This window comes from Nipponia nippon, unplaced genomic scaffold (genome assembly GCF_047370975.1).
Source record: "Nipponia nippon isolate SJK-2023a ecotype South Korea unplaced genomic scaffold, ASM4737097v1 scaffold_6, whole genome shotgun sequence".
NCBI classification, from domain to species: domain Eukaryota; kingdom Metazoa; phylum Chordata; class Aves; order Pelecaniformes; family Threskiornithidae; genus Nipponia; species Nipponia nippon.
The window spans coordinates 975,038-1,000,430 of NW_028262380.1; the positions used below are offsets into that span (position 1 = coordinate 975,038).

At 47.0% G+C, this 25,393-nt stretch overlaps 1 protein-coding gene across 8 annotated transcripts in view; it reads left to right on the plus strand.

Moving 5' to 3' along the window:
- Positions 1 to 24,857, plus strand: part of DYSF (dysferlin) — a 106,140-nt gene extending 81,283 nt beyond the window's left edge. For all 8 annotated transcript variants that reach the window (XM_087736075.1, XM_087736078.1, XM_087736081.1 and 5 more), the window contains 6 exons: positions 2,364 to 2,505; positions 12,624 to 12,723; positions 14,404 to 14,582; positions 15,276 to 15,385; positions 15,733 to 15,880; positions 21,751 to 24,857. In XM_087736075.1, coding sequence (XP_087592201.1) covers positions 2,364 to 2,505; positions 12,624 to 12,723; positions 14,404 to 14,582; positions 15,276 to 15,385; positions 15,733 to 15,880; positions 21,751 to 21,789 — 718 coding nt within the window. In that variant the 3' untranslated portion in view covers positions 21,790 to 24,857. The remainder of the gene's footprint in view (positions 1 to 2,363; positions 2,506 to 12,623; positions 12,724 to 14,403; positions 14,583 to 15,275; positions 15,386 to 15,732; positions 15,881 to 21,750) is intronic.
- Positions 24,858 to 25,393: the final 536 nt, after the last annotated feature.

Genomic DNA, 25,393 nt, shown 5'->3' on the forward strand with positions numbered 1-25,393 from the left:
CTCAACTTCCTCATCTTCCCCCCCCAAACGGCTGCATCCCTAGCATCTCTGGATAAGGCAACTGCCGTCTATTTTATTTAATTTAATCAGTTATTTATTGATAGTCTTACAATAGCATGAAGAGGTCTCAAGCAAGTTTAGGTTGTGCAAGGCTGAGTGCAGAGAGACCTTCCCTTCCTAAAGACTTGTGCTGTAGGCAGACAAAGGGGTGGTAGTGTAGGGAAATCATATGCATTAGGAACTGAAGATGTTTTTTTGAGTTAACAGCCCTCTCTGTCACTGTCATGGATGGAGGATATTTTTGTATTGTTTTCATAGTGAAATTTCCAACAAATTTTTACTTCACTAAAAGGGTGGACCAACACTGAGCCAGGTCACATAGGGGGTGAGAGGTTTTCACTCATCATCTCGCAAGTTTTTCAAGACATTTCAAGGTAAAACCCATACTGCTTTGAGCCAATTGGACTAGAAGTTTCCAGGGTCCCCTTCCAACCAACGACCACTACTAAGATTTATGTGGCATCTTTAAAACTCATCTGCATCCCCTTTTGGGTTCCTAAATAAAAGGATGGACTGCATCCTCCAAAATCTTGCACTCGTGCTGAGCAAAGAGGGAGGTGTGCGAGTTTTGAGAACAAAGTTGCCTCTTAGATTTAAGAACCTAACTTTGCCTTTGGATATTGCAGATGCTTTAAGTTGCGTTGATTTAAAAAGTACTGGATGAATTAATGGGCTAAAAATTCACCCAGTCCTGTTAAGTACAAAACCATTATCTATAGCTCAGGAAATCTCTGACCTGCGAATTACTGGAGTCTGGAGAGGTGTGTTGGGAAGGTATCAGGACATGTTTTCCCCAATCCCATACTCTTACCTAGATGTCTGCTGTTGGCCGTGGTTAGAGACACGATACTGGGCAAGATGGGCCTTTGGTTGGTCACCACGGCCATTCCTACGTTATGTTTTTAATTCTAGGGCACTGTGACTTGAATGCTTTTGATTTCTGGCACCTCTTTCCTGCAGTGGGGAGCGTGCAGCAAATTCTGCAAGAAAAAAAAAAACAAAAACGTGCCAGAGAGGCATCCAAATCAAACCATTTATTTGTTCTTTTGTTTGCCTGAAAGGAGAGAACACTCACACTGCAACCTCCGAGGGTCCCTGCCAAGTTTTGAAGGATGTGGATAAACACACAGGCTTGCCATTTGCATCCTATCGGATCAAATCAAATAATCCAGCCACAATTGATGTATTAGCATAACTTCATCACACAATTCCCACTGCCACCAAGCCCTCGCTGTCCGTGTAGCACGTGTGCATGTGCTGTGTACCGTAGGATGCACTTGAGTAGACTTGTCTCCCACAACACATTTGGGACAGGTCATGTGCTCCTCTCAAGCACTGGAGAAGAGAGAATCATTTGAATAGCTGGGCAAAAACCCCTTATTTTCAATTTAAGTGAAAAACAATCAAACAAGATAATTGTTTTCATTAGAGATTCTCTCTGAATCTTCTGGCTTTCCTCCAGAAGAGCTCTAAATACACAAATGGATCTGTTTTATTATTTTGTTTTGCTTTGTTGATTGCTGAAGACTGAAAAATCTTGGACAGGGAAAGAGGGCAGAATGAAAACCCTACAATTGCAAAACTCACGGATGGAAAAAAGGAGTAGTTATGGAAAGTTTTCAGTTTGCCCCTGGACTGGTTGTGGAGTGACCAGAGCAAGCTCTTTTAGACCAGGAGGGGAACTGTGCTGTGAGGACCTGTCTCTAAGGGCAGCAGCTGGGGACCATCCTGGCCACATCAGGGTCTGGCCACTCTGGGATTTTCCTGGGGAAGAACTTCTTGGCTGTTTAGGACTTTCAAATAATAATCTTTGAGAAATCAACAGAGAATAGAGGGAAAATGTGGCACTTCTTTGGTCATTTTCATGGTTGCCTCATCAACAGGACTGGCTTTAGGGGCTAACTATAAGGTCAGTTTGTTGGGGTGGCTGCAAAGAGGAAAAGACCTCTCACCAAGGCAGGTTAGAAGCTGACGTGTGCTTATGGATGGGTAAGTGACCACTTCGAGCCAGAGCTTAAGGCGATGTTGAGTCTTTAAAACATCCATAAAACTCAGGGGAGGGAGGAGAAGAGACTGCAGAGCTTCTCAGGCTGCTACCACCAGCACTGGTTCATCTCCCAACACTGTTGCATTCCCTCTCAAGTCTTCTATGGGCTCCAGGTTACCCCTAGAGATAGCAGCCCAAGGCGTCCACAGGGGTGAGAGACATTTTATTACCTGCTCATGACCTCTGTGACGTTGAGTGAACTCTGAAATCCTTGGTGTGTTTCTAGTTTTTCATGCAACGTGTCTGCATTTTGCAGCTGGCTGGTTGGCCACGAGGAGAACAAGCAAAAGACAGATGTGCACTACAGGTCTATGGGAGGAGAGGGCAACTTCAACTGGAGATTCATCTTCCCCTTTGACTATCTCCCTGCTGAGCAAATGTGTTACATCGCAAAAAAGGTGAGTGTCCCTGGACAGACGTTTCTACCTTCTAATAGTAACGCTGGGGTGAAATGCGCTGCATGATCTAACACCTGCAGCACTGCAGCACAAATGGAGCTATGCAAGGCTCAGCCTTACCTTTGTGTTATTTGAAACACAAAGTTGTGGACAGGTGGGGAAATTGGTTTAAAAAACCCCACATTTTGAATACAGCATTTGTGGGGTCAGAATTAGAGGTGGCTTTGTGTAAAGAGTCTGGAGAGACTGACCCTCCAGGAAAGACTCCTCTGGACTGGAGACAGCTGAATATTGGTGCAGTGGTGTCACTCCCCAGGTTGCACGGGACTTCCAAGATGCCTACTCAACAACAGGGTTACTCCAAAGATGGAGATGGTATTTCCATGGGGATGGTTAGGTATGCACCTCTGGTCTCCAGCATAGCATAACGGGCATCGTGCTGTGCAGTAACTTCACAGAAGGGCTAAAGAGGGACGAAAGGAAGGAGCTGCCTCCAAGTGCCTGAAGGGGTAACTAGGAGGGACATGTAGGGGAACATGGGTTGGGATGTACCATTGATGCAGTGAAGGGAAGAAAAACTTTGGTTTGGGATTCAGGGTGAGGATGCCTTTGGTCTAATAAGAGAGCTGTGTATTTGGCTGGGGAGTTAGAAGTGGATGTGATTTTGGCTCCCTCATCCCTATGTCTGTAGTTGGATGTTGCTTTTGATGTTCCTTAGATAAGTTAGTGCAATGCGATGATCAGATGTGGTCTTGGAGTTGCACAGAGGGAAGGAAACAGGGATGGAGTTGGGGTGCATACATGGAAAACCGCTGGTGAAATTTGGACTGGCTCTCAAGGAACGCTTTAGGGGAGGGACATCTGTTCACTTAAATTTCCTGCTCATCACCTGGAGGTTAAGAGGAGTACTGTTGGGTCTGTGTGGACCGCAGGGACAACCCCTGCTTTTGAGACTCGGTCCTGTTTTGTGACACCTCCTTGAAAGCTCAAACCCCTTCAGCCACCCAACCCTGAGTCTTCAACCCTGCTCCCTGCCTTGCTGTTGTGAACTCAGCCGCGGTGTTCGTCTGAATACAAAGACACCTCGTTGCAGTGGGACTATCTGCACCCACAAAGCTCACCCGGGACCCCCATCCCAGATTTTTTTGTGGGGCCACCAAGGTCCCAGCACAGCCTGGGTTGGAACTGGTGCTTCAGCAGGGAAGATGCTGAACGAATTCCCCATCCCTTGAGCCAGACGATCCCCACGAGGAGGCCTAGCTTCGAAATGAATCGCTGGATAGTTAAACTGATTGACAGAATCATAGCTGTACCCATTTCACGCTTCATGTTAAACAAATCAAAAGTACAGTGTGTACTACATTCAATTATCCCCCTTTGAAAAAGCAAAGACCCCCCTATAAACCGTTTAAGAAAATACGTCCCACTGTGCTGATATTGATTCTCCTCCGACCACATGTCTGCCAACACTGTATCAGAAAATAAACAGCTTGTAAAACCTCTCTGTAAAGGAAAAAATAATGAATGAAAAGCCATGCTTTGTATTTGTGGGACACATTCCGCTCTGGCAATTTTTGATCTCGCCATGTGCTGTTTGAACTCCAGGTTCATTACTGCTGCTGTAAAAGCCCATGCACCGAACTTTAAACGCAGGCGATGGAAAGTGGAATTTAAATCAAAACGGTCGGATGGCAAATTCTAAGCTGCTAAAAGCCACCTGCGCCCAGCCTTGCTGGTGTTGGCCCTCGGAGAGAGCACTGCTGGGAGGAAAGCAGCTTTCAATTTGCTCTCCTTTGTTTGCTCCACTCACCTCCTCGCAGACTGGAGCTCCCTTTAGCGTTGCAGAATGGACCGCAGGAATGGGTCAACCCAACCCACAGTGTAAATATTCTTCCAAAAGAGCAAGGATGCCCCTGGGCAGCAGGGTCTCCGCGATGTTTAATTCTGGTTTAGTTCTGGTGTGCACATCTGGGAGCCTGCAAACCTGGGGAAAACCCAGGTGCCACATGGTGGAACCGGACCCTGAAGCCTTGGGATGGCCAGCCGTAGCCAGGATTGTTTAATCTTTGCCACAGCACTGGAATTTTTGGGAACTTTATCTCCAAAGCATCAAAGTACTGGGATTGCTTGGGGTTTTGAGGCTTCAGTCTTTCCACGGGGCACCTCAAGGGAAAGCAGGAGCCCGTAAATCCTGCGAGCATCAATTCAACTTAGAGATTGGAAATGTAGGCTCTTATTCCTGCTTTTCTAAACATTTTAACCATTTCAGAATGTTTTTCCACCCATTTCTTCTCTTGCTGCAATAATGTTATAAAGATTTTGCTTCTCCTTCTGAGAAAGGAATTTACCCCACTCTGAATTTCAAAAAAATCCCAATGAAAAAGGAAGTCCATCTCTGGGACAGCTCTTCTGAAAATATGCAAATGCATGTTTCTTTAACATCCTCTCTCAGCATTTATTCAGAATGCCCTTCTGTTCCCACTTCTTTTCATGCCGTCTTTTTCTAGCAGCCATGGACGAGTGAAGCCACGTTGTTCGCATGGCCACAGCACGCTTGCAACTTGCTGGGTCCTGCAAGAAGACAGCTTCTTAGCTTGCAAATCATGCAGTCATTTTGGTGAAAGGGTCAATACACATTGCATGTTGGAGCGCTGTTATTTCACAGGGGGAGCTAGGGCAGAAAGGTAGATTCAGCACCCTGACATGTTTGCATGAAATTGCATATTGCCTTAAGTAGGGGAGGAACAGGCAGGTCCAGGTCCCAGATGAGTACAGTGCTCTGCTGCCAACTAGCAGAGAGAAGAGCAGTTGTCTGCAGGGTTTAAACTTTAGATCCCCAGGTCTAAGCCTGGCAGGTCTTGACTCTTGCAGACAATGTTATCAGATGGTCATGGTACAACCGGAGTCTACTGAGAGCAATGCTGAGATAGGCTGGATGTGGATCACGTTTCACTGGGCACCCAGTCAGAGAGGCGCTCAGCTCCCACGTCTCGCAGGCGCTGTGGAGGTGGAAAATGCATGAAATTGATTTTGAAATGTTCGGCTTCAAGTGCCAGTTACAGCGGTAGCTGAATATAGCTGCCAAATCTGAATTCTAGATGTCCTCTAGGGCAGAAAAAGCTTGACACTGAATGTCTGAGCAAATGTCATCTGCATAAATGAACATTCAGGGTAAAATTTCAAGAGCATCTCAATATACAAGTTAAAAACTATTGGTGCCTGGGTAGACCTGCAAATAAACCACTAGGCTGGAGCTTCCAAGACCTGGCTGGGCTGTTCATCTACCATCTGAAAAGTGTTGCATAAAAGAAATTCCAGAAGCTGAACATAATGAGTATGGGAGCATTGTTGGCAATTTCAAATCCATGTCATTGGCAGAAACCAGACCAAGGAACATAGCTGTTGTCTTCATACTTGTTCTGCTACTAGACTTTGGTGTTAGGTGTCAACAAGAAAATGAAGTATTGATGCCAGAACTCAAAATATTCTGTTTTGCAAAGACAAAGAGACCCACTGGAAGAGGACCCATCCCACTACTGTAGAAGAAACTGCAAGCCATTGTCTGGTTTATTCAGTGGGAAGGCTGAGGCAGTTGTGGTGAGGCTCTTTTTCAAGGAGCTCTTCCATTCATTTCATTTCTTCCACCTTGTGCTCTCAACTAAAGGGGCCCATCCAAGTTTTAAGCAGATTAATTGCAATCTACCTGGGCACAAAACCATACTGACTTTGAGTTGGAGGCCTTTGGACATCTGGCATCTGGCAGTGGTGGGTCCATGCTGCTCGCATGGCTAGAAGCAGGTGGTCCTCTAGGATAATCCCAGGAATAACCCTGTGGCTGTGAGATATCAGTGATGCTTGCACGTATCTCTGAATAATTGAGACTCTGTTTCTGCAAGGTGCAGCTGAAGCCTCCAAGTTTCCTGGCTCTGGCATTGAATATAACAACAAACCTGACATTTGGAAGGGTTTTTTCTATAACTGGTCAGCTGGTGGCATCCCAGAAATCATACTAGAGATAGACCTTCAGGAGTAATATGAGAAAGATAGAGGTCTGGGGTCTTAAACCCACCTAGAGAGAAAAGTGCAAAGGCATTTGAGGGAAAAGCAGGGAAGAAGGGGCTGTAACTCACAGCTTGTTTTGTTCTACTGCTGAGCAGAGCAGAGAATAAATTCCTCCCTCCCTGGCACTGAGGCTTTCCCCGCTCCATCTGGTTTCATCGATTCTGGTGACTTTGTCTGCAAATTCATTATAGTGCCCTGACATCTTCCTGGTACTGACAGCTCCGACCCGCAACGGGCCGGACCCTCACCTGGGGCAGATCAGCCGGTGCATTCCTCTGCGCCCAGCAGATTCGCACCAGCTGGGAACGAGGAGCCGGTGCGAGCAGAGGGGCACGCGGGGACGTCCCTGCTGCAATTGTTTTGCATGGGGGAGGCTCATGCTCTGCAGTGACAGCTCGTAGCGCTATGCTCTAAACCAGCTGAGAGCTTGTGGGCAGCCTGGGCTCGGTGTATTTGTCAGACAGGGCAAGAGTTTACTCTGGAGGTAAGTGTGTGGCTTCTCTGTTGTTTAATTTTTATAAAAAAACCCAGCCAGGCGTGTGAGGTTTCTGCAACTGCGTCCCTGTGTCATCTCTTTGTTCTGTTACAGTCGTCGCTGAATCTCCAGGGTGTACGAAGAAATCTCTGTGCTCTGGTTGGTTTTAGTTTGCAGTTTTGAGTATCAAGCACTGATTTTTGTTAAAAACAGTTAATGTTTTATTAGATTGAAATTTTCATTCCTCTTTGGTGTCAGAAAGCTAAAAAAAAGGTTATTGCCTTTTAATTTTGGACTTTAATTTTTCCTGTCTTGTTTCCTGTCCTTTATTGTGTCCTTCCCTGTTTTTCTTGGTGACATCAGAAAACAAAACAAAACACAAAATGTTCCTTTTCCTTCCACATTTAGCCAAAATGCAACATTTTGAATGGGCTCCAAGTAAATTTTTTTTCAGAGGAAGGCAGAGTTAGACAAGGCAGTCATATATTATGTATTTTAATGGGACTGCAACAAGCAGACACAACAGTCTTCTGTAACAGGACAGGGGCAGCAGTCATGACGCGGGATGCACCGGCAGCCTCTGTGATATTCAGACAGGAGTCACTGTTGTGAATTTTGGTTTCCAATGGATGTATGGAGAGGGATGAGCAAAGCATGGCTGTGTCAAGAGCTGAAGGTCCAACAGTGCTGTTCACAAACTGGCTAGGACTGGGACCGCAAGGCTTGGAGCTCCCTAAAGGGCACTGGGATGGCCCCATGTCCCTGGAAAAGCCTGATAAACTCTGGCAGAAGGAAAGCATGGGAGGCTGAGAAAATAGCATTGCAGCGAGTGATTCCAGGGACTGAAATGAGAGCATGTGCCCCAAGGCAAATACTATTTCACATTTATGGTGTGGTGACGCCTGGAGTCCTCTTCCAGGTATTGGCAAGGCTGTGTCCGAATGTGCAGCAGATGCTGTGCGCTTGGGATTTTGCTCAGCTGCCATCCTGATCGGGGGAAGATGCAGAAAACCAAGTGCCATGAGACCTGCGATGCAATTGTTGGAGTTGGCAACAGCAGGGAGATCAAAGAGGCAAGTTAGTCCAGTAGAAGTGCAATCATGAGCGCTCTCAGCTGTCTGCGTATTACGAATAGATGAAATGTCCCAATGGGTTGAGGTTCAGAGAAGCAGTTTCTCAACACCTTGAAGGATGGCCCTGCAGGACAGCCCGTCCTGCTCCTGCAGAAGAGGCTCTTCTTGGCTGCCCTTCGAGGGGGTCTCCTGTGTGGCCGGGGCTCCCCAGTTGCGGCGGGATGAGGGACCTGATGCTCTCCCACATGCACATGCTGAAACGGGACAGGCTTGCTTGGGTGCAAACACACTGGGGCCTCCCCACCTCCCTGAAAAAGCGGGTTGCTCCTTACTTTGTATTCCATAGCACATAAGCAACTGAGAAGAAATGCAGCCCTGTCAACACTTTCCTAGTGATATGAGCGTATTTTTCTGCCTGCCTCCCCTGCTGCATTATTCACGACCGTAAAATATTCACCAGCCTCCCCTCTCCCCCCCCACTGCAAAACAAAGCCCCAAACAATAATTCAAGCCCCCTTCCTTCCCATGTCTTGCAAAAGGCTAGGAAATAAATTTCTTGCCTTGGGTTGTTTTTATAGTGAACTTTCGTAGCTAGATTTAATCATGGAGGCAAATTTCACACTGTCTTGAAATGGACCCATAAACTTAGCTCAGCATCAAATTCCTCCTTCCCCAGCCTGCCCTTACAGCTCTGCTCCGCTGTGTCCCCAGCTTCACGGGGCTCCGAGGAGGAAAGCTTCGCCACCAGCCAAACCACATTTACAGTGTTTTTCCACAAGAAAGTCCAAAGCTGTACAGATCATGCTAGCGTTGTACGAGCTCGGCATTGCCACCCGGAAAGGGTCAAATCCTGCCTGAGTCATCCTTCATCAGGCAGGGAGTCCTCGGCAAGCCAGGGCATTGCTCTCAGGGGTAGAAGTGGTGCTGGGGAGGCAGCGGGATGCAGCAAGCATGGGTTTTGTTTGCTTTGAGTGCGGACAAGTCCGTGGGCATTGCAGTGGGAAGGAGGGATGGTGGAAACCCAAAGTCCTGTACATTTGTCAGCGATTGCATGGTCAGTCCTGGGGGACACTTACCCAGTGGTATTTTACTGCGTGGGAGATGACCATAAGGCACTGCAGCACCCGCTGACTCTGACCTGGGTCCAAGGTGCTCTTCTGTCCTGGGAGAGGTCAGCCAGCACCACAGATGGGGAAGGAGCCCATCAAGACGAGGGGGATTGCTGCAGCAGCTCAGAGGCTGGGGCAGTAATTTAGGTCTCACAACAGCCTGCTCCTTTTCCTGGTTCCTGCTGTTTCCCCATCAGGGTGCTCAAGGGATTGGGCCTTCCAGCAGGCAGTGCCTTTGCCAGAGAGCAGAGCTGCCATCACTGCACCTCCCTTTCAGAGGGGCTGCTCAAGTGCTAAGTTTTGCTCACGTTCGGCTTCAGGTGGATGGGATGGTGCAAAGAGAAGGTCCAGCGCGTGCTTGGAGAGGTGCTTCAACCCAGGCAGCAGTGTAGCAATGCTCTTGGAGCATGGACATGGCTGATGAATGCAGATGTGGTGAAATCAGCCTCTGAACCAGGGATATTAGTTGGCACTGGAGGGGAAGAGGCGCCTGTAGGACATGCTTCATCCTCTCCCAAGCTGAACATAGAGGGGGGTGCCCGAATTGCCCCAGCAAGGGGCAATGGGAAGGAGCCCGTGGTGTCTCGCTGTGGTGCACAGCATGGAGGATGGGTCTTCCTCCATCTCGCAGACCCCAGATGAACCTTTCCAACCCATGGTGAGGTCATCTGGCCGCCTTCTTCTTTAGGCATGGGTACATTGTTCCTGGGGGCTTTCTCGTCTGGATGACTAACAACCCTTCTGCAGTGCAGACCCCAACTGATATATGGGAAAGGGAAGAATCACCACAAGCTCTTTCCCTTTTTAGCAGTTTTAATTTAAAATGACTTATTAGCTGGGAAAACATGTCCATCCCACCCTGTCTTGGATAAACATACATTTTAATACATTGCAATGAGCAGAGGGGGAGAGATTGAAGTTTCCATTGACTTTATTTTATTTTTCTAGATTATAAAATATTTAAAATGCATAAATAAAATGCTCCATTGCAAAAATGCCGGCGTGTTTTTCCAAAGTGAGGCGGGGAATGGAGCTAAATTGAAATATAACCGTCCAGGGTGATCTCTTAAAGTGAAACCAGTTTCAATGGGATTTAAGTGCCCACAGTCTCCCTGCTTGAATATTTATGTTCTTATGGAGTGTGACACATTCTTTCCCCCCCCCCCTTTTTTTAATATTGCACGATATAATGAATCAGAGTCTTGTAGCCACCGCAGTGAATTTATGGTGCTACGTATGTGTCATGAATAATGCTGAAGTTTCCTGGTTTTAATTAAATCTGTTCCGTTTATGATACTGCCATGTTGCAAGAGTGCGGCAGGAGGCATTGCCCACAGGACACACCTCTGAGCCTGTGCTGTCAGTAGACACCGGTCGTGACTCTGCCTCCTCTTTGCAAGCGTTGGCTGGAGCCAGAAATAACACGACCTCTGCTTTGTGTGCATCTCTCTCTCTGCTTCTGTCCTAACACTTCTTAGTCCTAACTCTCAGGCATCTTGTGGCATCCCAAAAGTGGTATTAGATCCCTGTTGGGACGTATTACTGGTTGCAACCACAGAAATAGCAAGATTTTGTGGCGTGGGCACGTATCCACCATATATTATAATGATGTGGCTGCAAGCTCATTGTCACAGTAATGGGATTCAAACCCTCCTTGTTAGAGAAGTCTAACTTAAATATTCCCCTCCACTGGCTTTTTGGGGTGTGTTGGTCTGACTATCCAGAAGGGAGACCATCTGCCTTGCTGTTGACCTACCCACTGTAGTAACCGGGCCACTGCAGTTGCAAACTTCTCATGGGTGAGTGTTTTGTAAATCATCTCCTCTCCAGGAAGCAGAAATCGCCGCCTCATCCTATTGCTGAGCTCCCGCACGGATGCTGTCTCCCAGGCAGTGGCTATTCCTTATTCCTGTGGCCGGGTTGCAGAACTGACAGATGATAGCTCCTGCACTGCACACGGGCTTGGTAAAAGATGATAATTGCAGGGATGCTCATGGTGTAATTTCTATTCTAGGTGCTTTGCAAATAGGCTTCTGGGACTGCTGCAAAACCTTTCGACAGGTTGTCGCAGCACTTCTAGTGGCAGGGAATAGATAAAATAGTGCCCATCTAATAAAAATGAGCAGGGCATATAGACAGTGACAGATCTCACATTGTAAGGACTGAAATCAAGTGTCACAGTGCCACTGCTCAGTTGGTTGTACAGGGAGCCAGGCTCTGGTCATCGTGGCTTGCTGGTGCTCTGAATGCTCTAAATGAAAACTACTCATCTTTGTCATCCATGGACGTCTGTAAAGTTTTGCTCCTTTTGCTGCCATGCCAGGGATGTTTTCTAATAGACACTGCTGTTATCTATGTAGTGGCAAAGTGCTCTTAGATCTGGCCTTAATGATTCATTATAGTCTTTGCTTTTGCTGCTTTAAGTCAAGTTGCACCAGGCTGCATTGTTTGATGACAGTTTTCTGCAGTTACAGAGCTTTCCATTCTTGTGTGTTATGGCAAGTGGATGTAGTAATAGATATGGCAAGCACATTACGTAGCTTGGCAGCAGCCCAGTGTAATATTAGCAGCACTTGTACTGCGATACCATGTCCAACGCTAGCATTCACCTATCCTGAGAATGAAAACCTGGGAGATGCGCAGAAAAGATGAACAGTCATTTGAGAACTGAGGAACCCACCACACAGTGAGCTGCTATGAAAACACCAGTCTCTTTCTTTACATATTCATGTTTAGTAAGTAAACTTGGGAGCCACAGACTGCCTACAGGTGGTGGAGGTGTTTGCAGGTCGCAAGTTGGCCAGCTGCACACAAACTCCTTACAACAGACTGGACAGCAGATCAGAGCAGAGGGGGATCCAGACTTGTGCAGGGCTCTGGCTGCTGGCAGGGCTGGGGTGAGAGATGGGCAGAAGGAGAGGTGATGTATTTGAATTGCCTACCATAAGTGCTAATTTAAGTGTTATTCCTGTATTTTTCCATTAATTAAGAGGAAGGTGAAGTTTGGCAGCACTGGCACTCAACACTCGTTGCTCTCTTCACGTTGGAGCATCACTCTCATCTAAATCATGTAATATGATGCTGTCACTCCAAAAGACCCTATTTGCAAGCTCATGGTGCCTGTTTGCTAAAACATTGTCACTAAATTAAGGCACAAATTGACACCAACTCAACTTCCAGAAGCATCTTGGGTTTTCCACTGAGCACCCTTGTCCAAGAACTGGTCAGAGCCAGCGCTGTCCTCCTGTGGCTCTGGCCCTACAGAACTGGAGCAGGACACACCGAGGGCAGTTATGTTACAGGATTTCTACTGCTGTGAGATGAGAGTAGCCAGGCTCTGCCCGCTTCTACCAACAAGCATTTGATTTTTCCTTGGTTTCTTTTCTGGTGTGATTTTAGGAGCACTTCTGGAGCTTGGACAAGACAGAAAATAAGATTCCACCGCAGCTTATCTTCCAGATCTGGGACAATGACAAGTTCTCTTTTGATGACTATTTGGGTAAGTCAGGAGAGTTTTTTGGCTCCATTCCTGCTGATGCAGACAGAAAGGAAAAAGTTATTGAATCCTTTCAGGATATGAAGAAAGTGTAACAAGACCAGTTTATGCCACTGAATGGGATTCAGTGTCAGCATAAGCTCAGGACTGATGATAAATGATTTGTATTAGGCAGATTTCTAGTCTCAGCCTGCAGCAGCGTCTTCCTGGGCTGACATAATGTTGAGAGCATCATCAAGTCCAACAAAGCCACCACCTTCCAGGAAGGCCCCAATTCCCCGTGACTCAGCTGAGTCCGTGCTGAAACGTGCTCATCAGGTCAAACCGTGTGTTTGAGCTGAGAGCACCAGGCAGGATCAGAGCTCCAGACCTGCCTTGCCTTACCTGGGATGTTTACACATGAACACAGCTCGATCCAACACTTGCCTTTTTCTATGCTAGCCTCGATAATCATCCTCAGAAATCTAGGTTTAGGTCAAGAAAAAAATAAAGCAAAAACCTCTAATAGAAAAGATAGCAGAGCCATGCAGCAGATTATCTGTGCAGAAGCTGGAGGCTCCAGCATTATGGGTTTTTTGGTTGGGTCTTGTTCTACCTTTCTTTTTGCCACTAAAAAAATTTCAAACATCAAGAGCTTCACTGAGGAAGTATGTGATCAGGATCCTTTAAATCCTGTCTTTGATTAATTATGTAGGCTGAGTGCCGAAATAACCACTCCAAGGTGTGTTTTCCAGTTCTGGCTCCGTACATCGCGAGCTCTTGACTGCCAAGATTTTTTTTTTTTTCAAATTCCAACAAATAAAAGTGGTCTTTGGCTTTTGTAAAGCACTTTTAATCAATGAACCTCAAAAGTGTTTCACAGTAAACCTGATCTCTGCTCCTGTTGTCACTGGTTGCAAGAATCTGTGGCACAGAAAAGTTAGGAATACAAGCACGAAACGGAATGCGAGTCATCCACAGCAGTGTAAAAAGCTGCTGTCCCTCAGCTGAGCCACAAGACCAGAGCCTGTGTATGTTCTTGGCCGTTCCCAACCATAAGGTAAATTAGTGTAGCAATGTAAATTAAATACAGGCACTTTCAATTACCGCTTGGAGAACTGAGCTCAGATTTCCCAAAGGCTAGATAAATGTGCTAATTACTGGATCACTCTGCGAAGTAAGCTATCGATTTTGTGGGATATCCCTCATATTTAATCTGCTGCAATTACTGACCTGGGTGAGGCAATAAAATAGCCTATTTGGAGATCTGCAAGCCTCCTGCCCAACGCTCTTATATTGACTGGGCTGTGGGTGAGCACAATTTGAGTTTCACCTAAATCTCTTAGTCTTCAATAAAAATCTCAGCCTGCCTGGTTGACTTCAGTGCAAATCATCCAATGCTATAGCTGTGTAAGTCAGCGGGTATTTCGCAGCCTGTTCTAGAAGGACTTCGTGGCTCAGGTCTTCCTAAGCACAATGATGATGCCAAGAGCTCAATTCCTAGGAAGAGCCACTGGCTAAAACTAGCGCTGTGCTTGGAAATAGGGCTACACTTGAGCCTGCTCTCTCCCTTGCTGTGTGGGCGTCTGCCCAAGCTCCCTGAGGTCAGGAGGATGCCACAGTGAATATTTCTTCAGGGAAACAGTCCATGTTTTAAGGACCTGTTACACCGAGATGTCTTCCCAGTAACGCTCCTCTTTGCAGGCTCCATTCAGATGGATCTCAACAGGATGCCCAAACCTGCCAAGACTGCTGAAAAGTGCTCCTTAGAGCTAGTAGATGAGACCTTGTCTTCAAGTCGCTTTGTGTCACTCTTTGAGCAGAAAACCGTCAAGGGATGGTGGCCTTGTGTTGCTGAGCAGGATCAAAAGAAGATCCTGGCGGTAAGGTGGCCTCTTCACGTGTCCTCTTGGGGGACTCACTCAAAGCATTGAGGAGGGACGTGGCTGGGCCAAGCACATGCAGGATGCCATGGTCAGGGCAAGAAATGCAGTCTTGGGCTGCAAATTTCACAAACTGGACCAGCTTTTGTTAGCTGGATGTTTTCCGGGATTTGTCCAGCACCATGCAAATACCTCAGAAGTAATTTGTTCTGTGGGATTTTTGCTGTGGTTTTTGGAACATGCCACCTAATTTGACTCTGTATCATATCTATTCTTAATGATATTGTGTTCTGACAAGTACCAGGGGAAGGTTTCAGCTGTCAGACTGATATATTTAAATGTGTCTGGGCTCCTGCTCAAGTCTTTGGCGACTGTTCAATACAGGTAAAGGAGTCCAGGCAGTGAATTAGGTCATTGAACAAAAGACCCATGAGTCGGTTGCCTAAACTTGGGTGTCAGTGACATCTGAGATGTCCTGGAATATCTGCTGAGAACATTGTAGTGGGCAGGTGAGGGATCTGTGTGAAATCTGCTCTTACTGGGTTCCTAATGGTCCTTGGTGGTGGTGGTTGGGTTATGCTCAAAGTAGTTTTTCCTTCCCCAGTCAGTAATTTGCATCATACATTCATTTCTCACCTCTCCCTTTTTTTGTTTTGTTTTGTTTATAAGTTTGTTTTTGTTTAACCCACACAGGGCAAATTGGAAATGACTTTGGAAATTGTGGCAGAACAAGAGCATGAAGAGCGGCCAGCTGGCATGGGTCGGGATGAGCCAAATATGAACCCCAAGCTGGAGGACCCCAAGTAAGAGCATCTTGAATGGAAAAGTAACCACTGGGGCACAGACCTTTCAAGGAGCAAATTGAAAATCTGGGTTCCCAGTTTGAGGTTTGCCATCTGCAATGGGCTTGCTCCTGTGTAGGCTCTGTTTCTGACTGGTTGAAGCTCAGACTGTAAAAGCCAAGACTATCCAGGGTGGCTGGGAGGCTGGTCCAACAAGGAGGGCATTTGACATGGTCCACCCAGAGGGATGTGGGTTTGCAGGGTGAGCAGCCAGCTTGTTACAGCAGGGTGTGCTCATGGGGTTGGGGATCCAGGAGGGTGAAACTACTGTGAAACTCAGGAGTGACCTCAACTTTGTTTGGCTCCAGGCGCCCAGAGACCTCCTTCTTGTGGTTCACCTCCCCGTACAAGACCCTGAAGTACATCCTGTGGCGGCGGTACAAGTGGGTGGTTATCCTGGCCATCGTGCTCTTCGTTTTGCTGCTCTTCCTGGGGATCTTCATCTATGCCTTCCCGGTACGATGGGTGCAGGAGAGGACAGGGGGGCTGACCAAGGTCTTAGGTGTTCCCCCAGGTCTCTGTGGCTGACCAACGTCTGTGCTGACAGAGATGGTCCCAGTGCATGTGGCTGCGAAGTCCCATGCTGGGCCCTGAGGAACAACCTCGTGGACCATGATGGGTCAAAAGGAGAGTCTGTGTTTCTGGTCTCTGCTGCAGACTCACCACAAGGTGCTCACCTCTTTGCACCCGTGTTTCAATTCGTGTCTAATGACACTGAGGTTAATTGATTATTTTCAAAGAGGTTCGAGCAGCTGATGTCAGAGGTGTTGCAGGGCTGGTGGGAAAATCCCTGAAAAACATACAGCCTCATTAGCAATGCAGCCATTTTACAGGGCTGAGCAGTGGCAAAAAACACATCGGTCTGTAATTGTTTAAAGATGCAGGGGAGTTTATAGGTGTTCGGGCAGCCCCGTCTCTCATTATCAAGGCTTGGAGCACTTTATACCAATGTAATATCTGAAATGAGGGGGGGAGTTTTCACCTCATTAATCAAGAAAGTGGCTTTTTCTTGTGTTACTGTCAGTTCCACTGGCAAAACAAAATAAATAAATAGTGGAGCCCTGGCCTTCCAGTTTGGCTTGAGATGGGTTTTTGTATCCTCCTCTGTTTCTATAGCACTGGAATAATTCATGCTGGCTCTTGGATGCCATTTCCCCTCCTCCCAGACTGATAAGAAAAATGACCCGCCTCTCTCTTTCCAGCACTTAACAAATTCTGCTTCTTGTATATGATTTTTTTTTTTTTAAAAAGGGCTCATTGGGGTAATTTATAACTTCATGCGAGAGAACGTGGCTGCCTTTTGCAGATGGCTTTGTGTGCTTGCAATGTGCAACCGAAAAGCGAGGTGTGGAATTTCTCCTCGCCATCATAATCACTTTCAGATGATTTGAAGTCGTGCATGCTCGGTTGTTCCCATCGAGAAAAAAGGCGATGGGATTAGAACATGGCTCTCCCCATCTCTCTATCCTCACATCCATGGGAAGGGATACTTCTCCTGCTGGAGAAACGATTCCGGAGGTGCTAAGTAGTATGAAGGAGGAAATAATTGTGCAAGTGCAGATTTGTGCTGCACTGCCTCCTCCCTGCCCTGTACTCGGAGCCATTCCTGGAGACTCCTCTTTATGTCAAGTAGCAGAAACCAAGCCTTTTTGACCAAGAAGAACTCAGTGTTTCCCTGAAGATGCAAGTGGCTTTGCGTTCGTTCCAGTGGTATCGTATAAAAACAACATTGAGAACAGAAAAAATTCGCAAACTATAAATATTGATTTACATTCATTATTCCTTGGGATTTTTCCCTGTTTCCTAGCTAAATGTTGTTGTATTTAATTTCATTTTGGTTGGGTCAATTTTTAGTCATATTTCGAAAAAGTAAGGCCATGTTTCATGGAATTTTTCTCTTTTTATGTACTTGGCCAGCTTCCCCTAGATTTTTGAGGTCACTGGTTCTGTATCTACTTGGAGATTTAGTTCCTTTCCCGTTTCATCAGGCACTAAATTTGGCAATTGTGCTGGTGATGGTTTGCTATGAAGGATGCCCCTGGCATGATGACCTTTGGCAGGGCTCACTGTTACATCCCTGATTAAATGCATGGAAAAACAATCCCTCCTCACTTCTGTTCTGATTTGTGTGCCAGGAGCACCATCAGGTCCCGTTTAAAATAAGGACTTGCTGTGTTTAGCACTATATATGTAATCTTGCCACTACACGTGCAGTTTTGAGGTCCCACACTGCTGGCAGAGGGTTTTGTATGAGTCCTGCCCCTCTCATCCTGGGCAAAGGGCTGGGCGATGGGAGGGAAACCTCAAGGGAATTCTGTTCAGGCACGTAAATCATCAGTCTGAGCAGGCAGAGGGTAAGGAACAGGGATACAGGGATGTTAAGGGTTGGATACAGAGGTAAAGTTACTGTTTTCCTGCTTCTGTTGTCCTTTTTGCTATGGCCTTGCATGAAAAGCTCTTCCACAGCTTTCTGCTTGTTGGGACCTCCACTGGGACCTCCACGGTCCTTCCAGTCATTGGTTTTCAGCAGCTGGTCCTTGGCTCAGCAGGAGCCTTGGGACCTGCCTGCAGCCTGAATGTCCTTGCTGGCAGTCTGAATGCCTCTGCCTGCAACCTGGATGCCCCTGCCTGTAGCCTGAATGCCCTGCCTGCATACAGCCTCTCCACCTGGGAGTGTTGTGTACCATGCACCAGATGCTGCCAGAGGAGTCTGAGCCCTGGCTCCAAATCTTGTCTTGTTTGGACTCTGCCTGAGACACCGAAGGAGGATAGCTTTTACCTGAGAAATAGATATCCACAATACGCCCTGGGAAACTAATGGTCCCGTGAGCTAACACTGCATAGGTCACCCTGCATCCCAGACAGACAGGAATCTCACCTGAAAAATGAACCCAGGGCACTTCCATTGGCTCTCGGTACAAAAAAATGGGATTTTTTTGATTTATTCCTATTGCCCATATAGTGCTGAAAGCTTCCAACCACAGTCCCAGCTTTGTGGTCAGAGTAGCTGGAGAGTAAGAGCAAATGTCCCATTTGAAAGCCGTCTGCTTCCACCCGAAATGGTGAAGGGCTGTCTGTGGTTCCCAACAGTAGTACCCAAAAACCAGTGGTTCAGGCTTTTCAGTGAGAATGAAGAAGCTAATGTCTTCGTCTTGTTCAGAATACCCATCAAGAGATGCTTCACACCCCAGGGAAGTATTTTCCCCATTGAGGTGAGAAACAAAATATTCTGCAAAATATTATATGCAAATATTCTGCAAAATATATATGCCTCTAGAACTACTTCAGGGGATCAGAAACCTTTGAAGATCTTCCCATTCCTCCTCTCAGGTCCTCTTCAAAGCCTCCTTCCCAGGAGAGCTTTGTGCAACCAGCAGTCGTTTGCCAGCCAGGGAAGGTGCCGTGGCTGCCCTGCTGGAATCTGGGGTCCCTGGAAGGAGCAGGGGGAGAGCTGCTGAAGTGGGGAAGGGTCTGGAAGTGCTTCGGGATGAAGAGGAGGTTCATCAGGACCCACAGGGAGCCGGCAGTACTGCAGCACGGGGAATTTAGGCACAAGTCCATAAGAAATCAGTCATCATTAGTGCAACTGTTTACAGAGCGACTTGTTTTAGTGGGTGAGAGGCCATTTCCAACTGAAAAGCCTTTTGGTTTTGGGTGGAAAACTGCATGGTATTGCAAATTTCCATAAAAAAAGTTGTCTAGTTTTACAAAAATGGGAAAAAATGTTGAAAATCTGATATTCTGAGGTTCTTCATTTTTTTACTTGGGCTCTTCCATCCAGTGTTAGTGTCAGATTACTTGCTGGTTTGCCTTAGCTTTCTTTGCAGAGTGGTTGTCATTATGGTCTGTACAAGCTAGGACTCTGGGAGCAGCATTCCCTGGATAGTTCCTATATGATTTCCTGAGACGGTCCTTAGATTTAACTTGACATCAGAAGACTCCTTAAGCAACAGACGAAAATATAATGAGATCCAGTAGCTGGATGTTGAAGTTAGAGGAACTATTCCAGTGGAAATAGGATGCTAATTTTTGAGATGAAGGGTAATTAACCATTGGAACAATTTGCCAAAGGTTGTGGTAAATTCATCGTTGCTTGAGTCATCCCCGTATTGAGATTGAATGTCTTTCTACAAGATATGCTCTAGTTCCACCCCATACTCCTGTCCAGCAGTGCTCATTTATGGCACGCTGTGGGGCTTTTTGGAAAGGTCCAGTGACTTTGATGGACTTTTCATCCGACACTGCCATAGCTGACAGGAGCTCTGCCTTCTGCTATGGGAATGGTTGAGTGAAAGTCTTGGGCTAGACACAAGGTCAGAAGAAAGGGTTGTAAAAGCCCAGTCTGGGCTTCTGCATCCGTAACGTGTAGGGAATACTGCGGTGAAGTTATCTCCCTGAAGCAGTGACTATTGTAAAGATTTTAGTGGCTACCACCATAGAAAAATGTAACGCTACTTCCAGCTGGAGTCAGCTCTGCTTTGCAGCACCATGAAAATGTTTACTACCTTTTAAAACTCTGTTTGTGTTCTGCAAGCCCAGTGTTGCTTCCATTGCCATTAATTCTAATTACAGCTCGCTTTCTGCGCTGATTGATAATCCTGCTTGGCTTTCAGCACTTCGTTAATACAAATTCATAGCTGGACAGAAAACTTGCTACCCTCCAGAATGCAACCAGTCAAATCATAAAAAATCGGAGTATTTTGGAGGATAGACTCTGAAAGACAAATGGATGGATAATTAATTCGAAGGTTATATGTCACTGGAGGCTTTTCTAATGACTTCTGGTAAACTGCCCTAACTTTGCTTGCTTGATTTATGGCATTATTAGAAATCCTCCGTTGGCAAACTGCCTTATAATTTGCTACACGTTGTAATTTATCAAGATGCCTTTGGTCAGATTTTACTTCTGTTGCCTTTTCTTTTTTTCTTTTTCCCCTGTTCCTCCAAAGATCTTGCTGGTAACTAGCATTATGCTTTGTTTCCAAAGTTGTTTTTTTAAAGTGACAGAGTGATAGAACATCCTGTACCAATTAAATTCAATATGCTTGGGAGGGACTTCCAAACGGGCTAGTATGTGGTTGCAGGGGTTTGAATCAGAGCTACTTTAAATATAGCTCTTTCCAAACGACCTAAGCATGCATCTTTGTCTGTATTTTCATTGTGGTCTTGATAAGCAGTGTTTACACAGCTTATTCTTTTTCACAGCACTGTCATCTTCTTTCAAGGAAGGAATTGCACGTATAATAGGCTAAAATACTGTGACACCTCATTTTCCGTGGCAGCCCCATACTTCAGTGTGCAATAACAGGGATAGTAGAGGTCCCAGAAAACAGGCACAGGAAGGGCTTGCCTGGGGTGTCCGCTCTTAGGAACAAAAACCACATCAAATGCTGATGCTGAAACAGATGGCTGAGGCGTTAAGGGATGCAGACAAGGCAGAGAAAAAAACATTAGCAATGGGTTTGCTGTTCTTCGTTGTTTTTGGCAGATTCTTTGGAGATGATAGTCCATGGACCTGCAGGCTAGGTTTGTACTGAACTAAATCAGGATAGGGGCTCGAGAATCTTCCTCTTGCTGTTCAGACCCACTGATTGCTGGCGTGGTCCTGGATGCAGATTTTGGCCCTTCAGAAAACGTCATGGCACAGCTTGGTGGATGCTTGGGGACCAGGGCCAGGACCTGTTTCCAAAGGGTCCAACCCAACAGGCAGAGCGGATGAGGTCACCAGTTTTGGGGGGATTGTGGGGAGAAGGAGCCATAAGGATGCAAGGTCAGGGCTTGGGTAGTGAGTACAGCCTCGGGGTTTGTGGGGGAGCAGCACAAAGAGAGAGCAGAGGGGAAGGGGCACCGGGATCCGGAGGAGACGGGAAGCTGGAGCATCTCTGCAGAGCTGGATGTCTCTCTTCACCTGCAAGAGGGCATGTGGGCATTGGGATGGTGCTGGTGGGGAGATGCCAAAATTCTTACAAGGGTATGAAGAAGGGGAAATTTATCTTAAAAACTGGTGGAAGGAGCAATCAAAGTCCAGGAGTGACTCCTGGTGCTCGCTGCTTGGTGCTTGTGACCAGTAGCCTCTACTGGAAGAAGACAAGACCCGTTTTCTCATGTGTCTTGGGATTTCTACCATCCTCGCTAGCAGGGATGCATTTCTTGCTTGCTTGTCTCTGCAGGCTGGGGCTGGGAGCTTGGCCGTCGTGCCTGCCCTGAATGCAGCCCCATCTGCAGTTCTGTGTCATGCCCGAAAAAAATGCTTTAAATTCCACATGCCTCCTTGCTGTACCTGCTTCAAATCAGCTTTTCTTTCCCTCGTTTTTCCATCCCTCTAGAACTATGCTGCTATGAAACTGGTGAAACCTTTCAACTGAAACTGTGCTGGAAAACACCTGAAAGGTCCGGTGCCTGCCTGAGGATTTTGGAAAGGAGTTGCGGCTCTGCACTGGATCACATCAGCAGATGGAGACGGAGAAGGAACAGCCTCTCTCTGGCCCTAGGCTGCTGCCAAAACGAAGATACAACTTACCCTGATGCAGTATGCAGAATCCCACCTGCAGCGCTCACCTCGGAATCAACACGTAAACAATACCTACTCTGAAATATTTCTTATTTTACTTCCTCGTCTGTCTTTTTTGTTCTGTTTTGTTTTGTTAAGCTGCTCTGATTTGTAAAGCTTGAATACCGGTGCAAAACTGAAGAGGGTGGGGGAGAGAAGGACCTTTTCATATGTAGCCAGCGAGTGTACAGCCATGTTGCAGACCTTAGCGGAGGAGTCGCGGGCTGCTGGCGTAAGCAGCACGTGCAAGCCAAAGTCTCTTGGGTTCTGAGCACGCTTTTCTTTGCACTCTGAACAAGCCTCAGTTTTCCTTTGCCGTGCAATGTGTATTATCTGGTTTATATATGTATGACGTCTACTGAAGACGAAATGTGCTGCACAGCCTGAAACCCTGGGCTGATATGTTGCCTTTCCAAAGCGAGCAAAACCCACAAGATACAGGACCCGGGGAAAAGGCTGAGATGCAAAACCTGGGCAGGAGTTGGTGGTAATTGCTAAATCAAAACTCCCATTGAATTTTGCGCTTATGAAGGACTGCAGTCTGGCTCATGTTTTTTGGAGCTTGTTTTCCCTCTGAGCTGCTCTTTCACTTCTACAGTCCCACATGCCTCCCTTCCAAACCAGTGCTGTAATGGCAGAAAGCAGAGTTGGGCTGAGCCCTACCCTGAGAGCAATCCCAGAGCAAAGCAGCGCACGTGGACTTTGCCTTTCTCCTCTCCTGCTATATGCAACCCCTGCAGCTGCAGTTCGGTGAATGTATTTGTCTTTTTTTCTCCTGTGCTCCTGAACATGCTTAGCAAAACAGTACAAACCAGGCTGCAATGCAAGCCGCAAAACGCACTGCCGCTGGGCGCTAATGAGGCAGATAACCTGCACCTTTGGAAGCAGGCTTGTTTGCAGAGCTTTGCAAACAAATTATGATGAAACACATCCTGCAGGTCTTGCTCAGCCGCCCACAGAGCAAATGGCAGCTGTGACAGGACTGGGATGGCAGTGATGGGACATTGCTGCTGTTTTCTATTCCCTCCTCCTGTCCGTCTGTCTCTCTGCTGCTGCAATCAGACGGAGCGGTATGGTCTAATGGGATTTCTAGTGTTTTGTAGTGCTGGCTCATGTCATGAGAGGATGCTAATCAAAACAGCATTAGCCTCAAATTTTCATTTGGCATCCACTCATCCTGCAAGGAACCATCTCCCAGAAGAGGGGCATCAAGCATGAAAGCAAATGTCCCTTTGAGAGACAGCTGTCCTGCTGCTCTGGCACCGCATGGCTTTTGCTACGGTCCCTTTGACAGTAAAGGGATCTTTCCCCGCTGCCCTTCAGCAGGATGAGGCACGTCTTCCTCAGTTTCATTTGTCCCCTGGAGCTGTTGCTGCTCAGCATGACATGTGAGAGCAAGTAGCAGTGAAAAGTGATCCTGGGGGATCAGAGTTTCTCAGGACAAACTGTGCTCATGTAAGCTCCTGCCCTGCTCCAGGAAGGCACTTAAGCCTGTGCTTAGCAGAAGGCAGGGAAAAAAAGTACATGCCTAATTGCTTTGCTGGATTGGGATGTAGTGCGTTGAGCATTAAATCCCTTGTTGTTCAGTACTGTAACAGCACCCAGATTGCACAGGGCAGCTCACTGCCATGTGTGAAGACAGTGTCTTTGACATGGAGAACATGCAGCTATAAAACCCTGTCCTTGCTGCTGAGGTTTGGCTGAGCCAGCATCCCTTCCCCAAAAGCTTGAGCGGTGAAGTCGGCTCTGGGCTTGCAAGCCCCAGGGAGGGTGTTTCATTTTACCGGCACAGTTAAATGCTTCATTATTGCATTTGTTCATTCTTTTTCCTAGAAGCCTCCCAACCTCATCCGCATCCACACCCCCATTTATTAGCCACTATCAAACTACCAGGTCTTGGTCAAACTTTCCGTAATGCTTTTTCCCTGAGAATCTGATGAGTTGAGGACAAAAGTTGCTTGTGTTTGCACCTTAATGAGTTTTGGGTTTTATATTTTATAAAAATGTCAGTGTGGCTGGTTCTTGCACCTCTTCCACCATGACCCAGCTCTGCTGGGGCGGTGTCTGCCTATCCTGCTGAGTGCTGGCATGCCTTGCTCTCCTGTCCACAGTGGGAAATCAGGCCCATTATTTCTCTTCCTTGCTTCGGTTTGCAGAGACTGTGAAATTTCCCATCCTGGCATTATTGTTCTGTAATCCCTACCTACTTCAGAAACAAAATCTTGGTGCCAAGAGCCCCAAAAAAGATGAGTGACCCATGCTCGAATGCAAAACTGCTTATATCTGGATGCTCATCACCCATCCTATCACAACAACCACTGTCTATCCCAGCAGAGACAAGCAACCCTACCAAAACACATTTGTGTGTTACCTCTCCCGAGCCTCTCCCCGTGAGAAACCATATTTTATTCCCCAGCACTTACCAGCAGCTCTTCCCTGACAAACCTGAATGGGTCATCAGTGATGGGAGAGCAGGATCCAGAGCATCCAATTGCATAAGGATAAGGCAAGGGTTACATCCCTGCATGCAACCCTCCGTGCTCCCAGTCCAGGCTGCAGGGCCAGTTTTCATGCCAAGAAGACTCCGTGGGACTGTGGTGGGTAAAATCAGGTCTGAGCGTCTGAAAACACCAACTCAATCCCATTTGCATTGCTGCTTGAACAGCCGCATCCATCTGTTTGCCTGACTGTGGGCCCTCTGTAGCTTGGTTATGTCTCTCCACCAAAGCCAGCCAGGAGGTAGGACCTATGTAAAGTATTCCCTGTGGCTCCCTGTTATTCAGGGGTTTGAAATGGCTGGAAGATGTATCTATCACCTGTCTATGCCTTATATACAATAATGCAAAATGCACTGTGGTTACAAATGAAATGCTCTGAAACCTTCTTCTTCCTGGTGTGTTTTATTGCATTGATGGAATTACGGCACCTTCCCTCTTTGGTGTGGAAATGCAAAAATACAGCTGGAAGGAACAGGATGGGGAAACGGCAGTTGCTGTGCTCCTCTTTCCTCACCTTTCTGCTGCTGTTGCAAGGAAGCAGAAGCAGGAGGAGAGAATGGAAAGTGTGGAGAAGGGAGGACAGATGTGGGACTGGGGTTGCAATGCTCGTAGGTAATGCAGCCGCTCGTACCTCTGCCAGTTGCGTTTTGCACCTGAGACACTGCATTGCAGGACAGTGAAATGACCCAGCTGTGATACGTGCATGCTCCCTGCTGCTCTTGTGAGTGGTCCCCTGGTCCGTGACACCATGCAGGATTTTTGTGGGGGTCACATGCCCCATCCCATGAGCTGGGAGACGATGTGCGCCGGCTCACAAGGCTAATCTGTGATCTGGAGCATCCTGTAAGCCAGGAGGAGGCACACGCATGTGGGGTGGGTGAAGGAGCCATGGGAAGCTCGTGCTGCCTTGGCTTTGGGGAG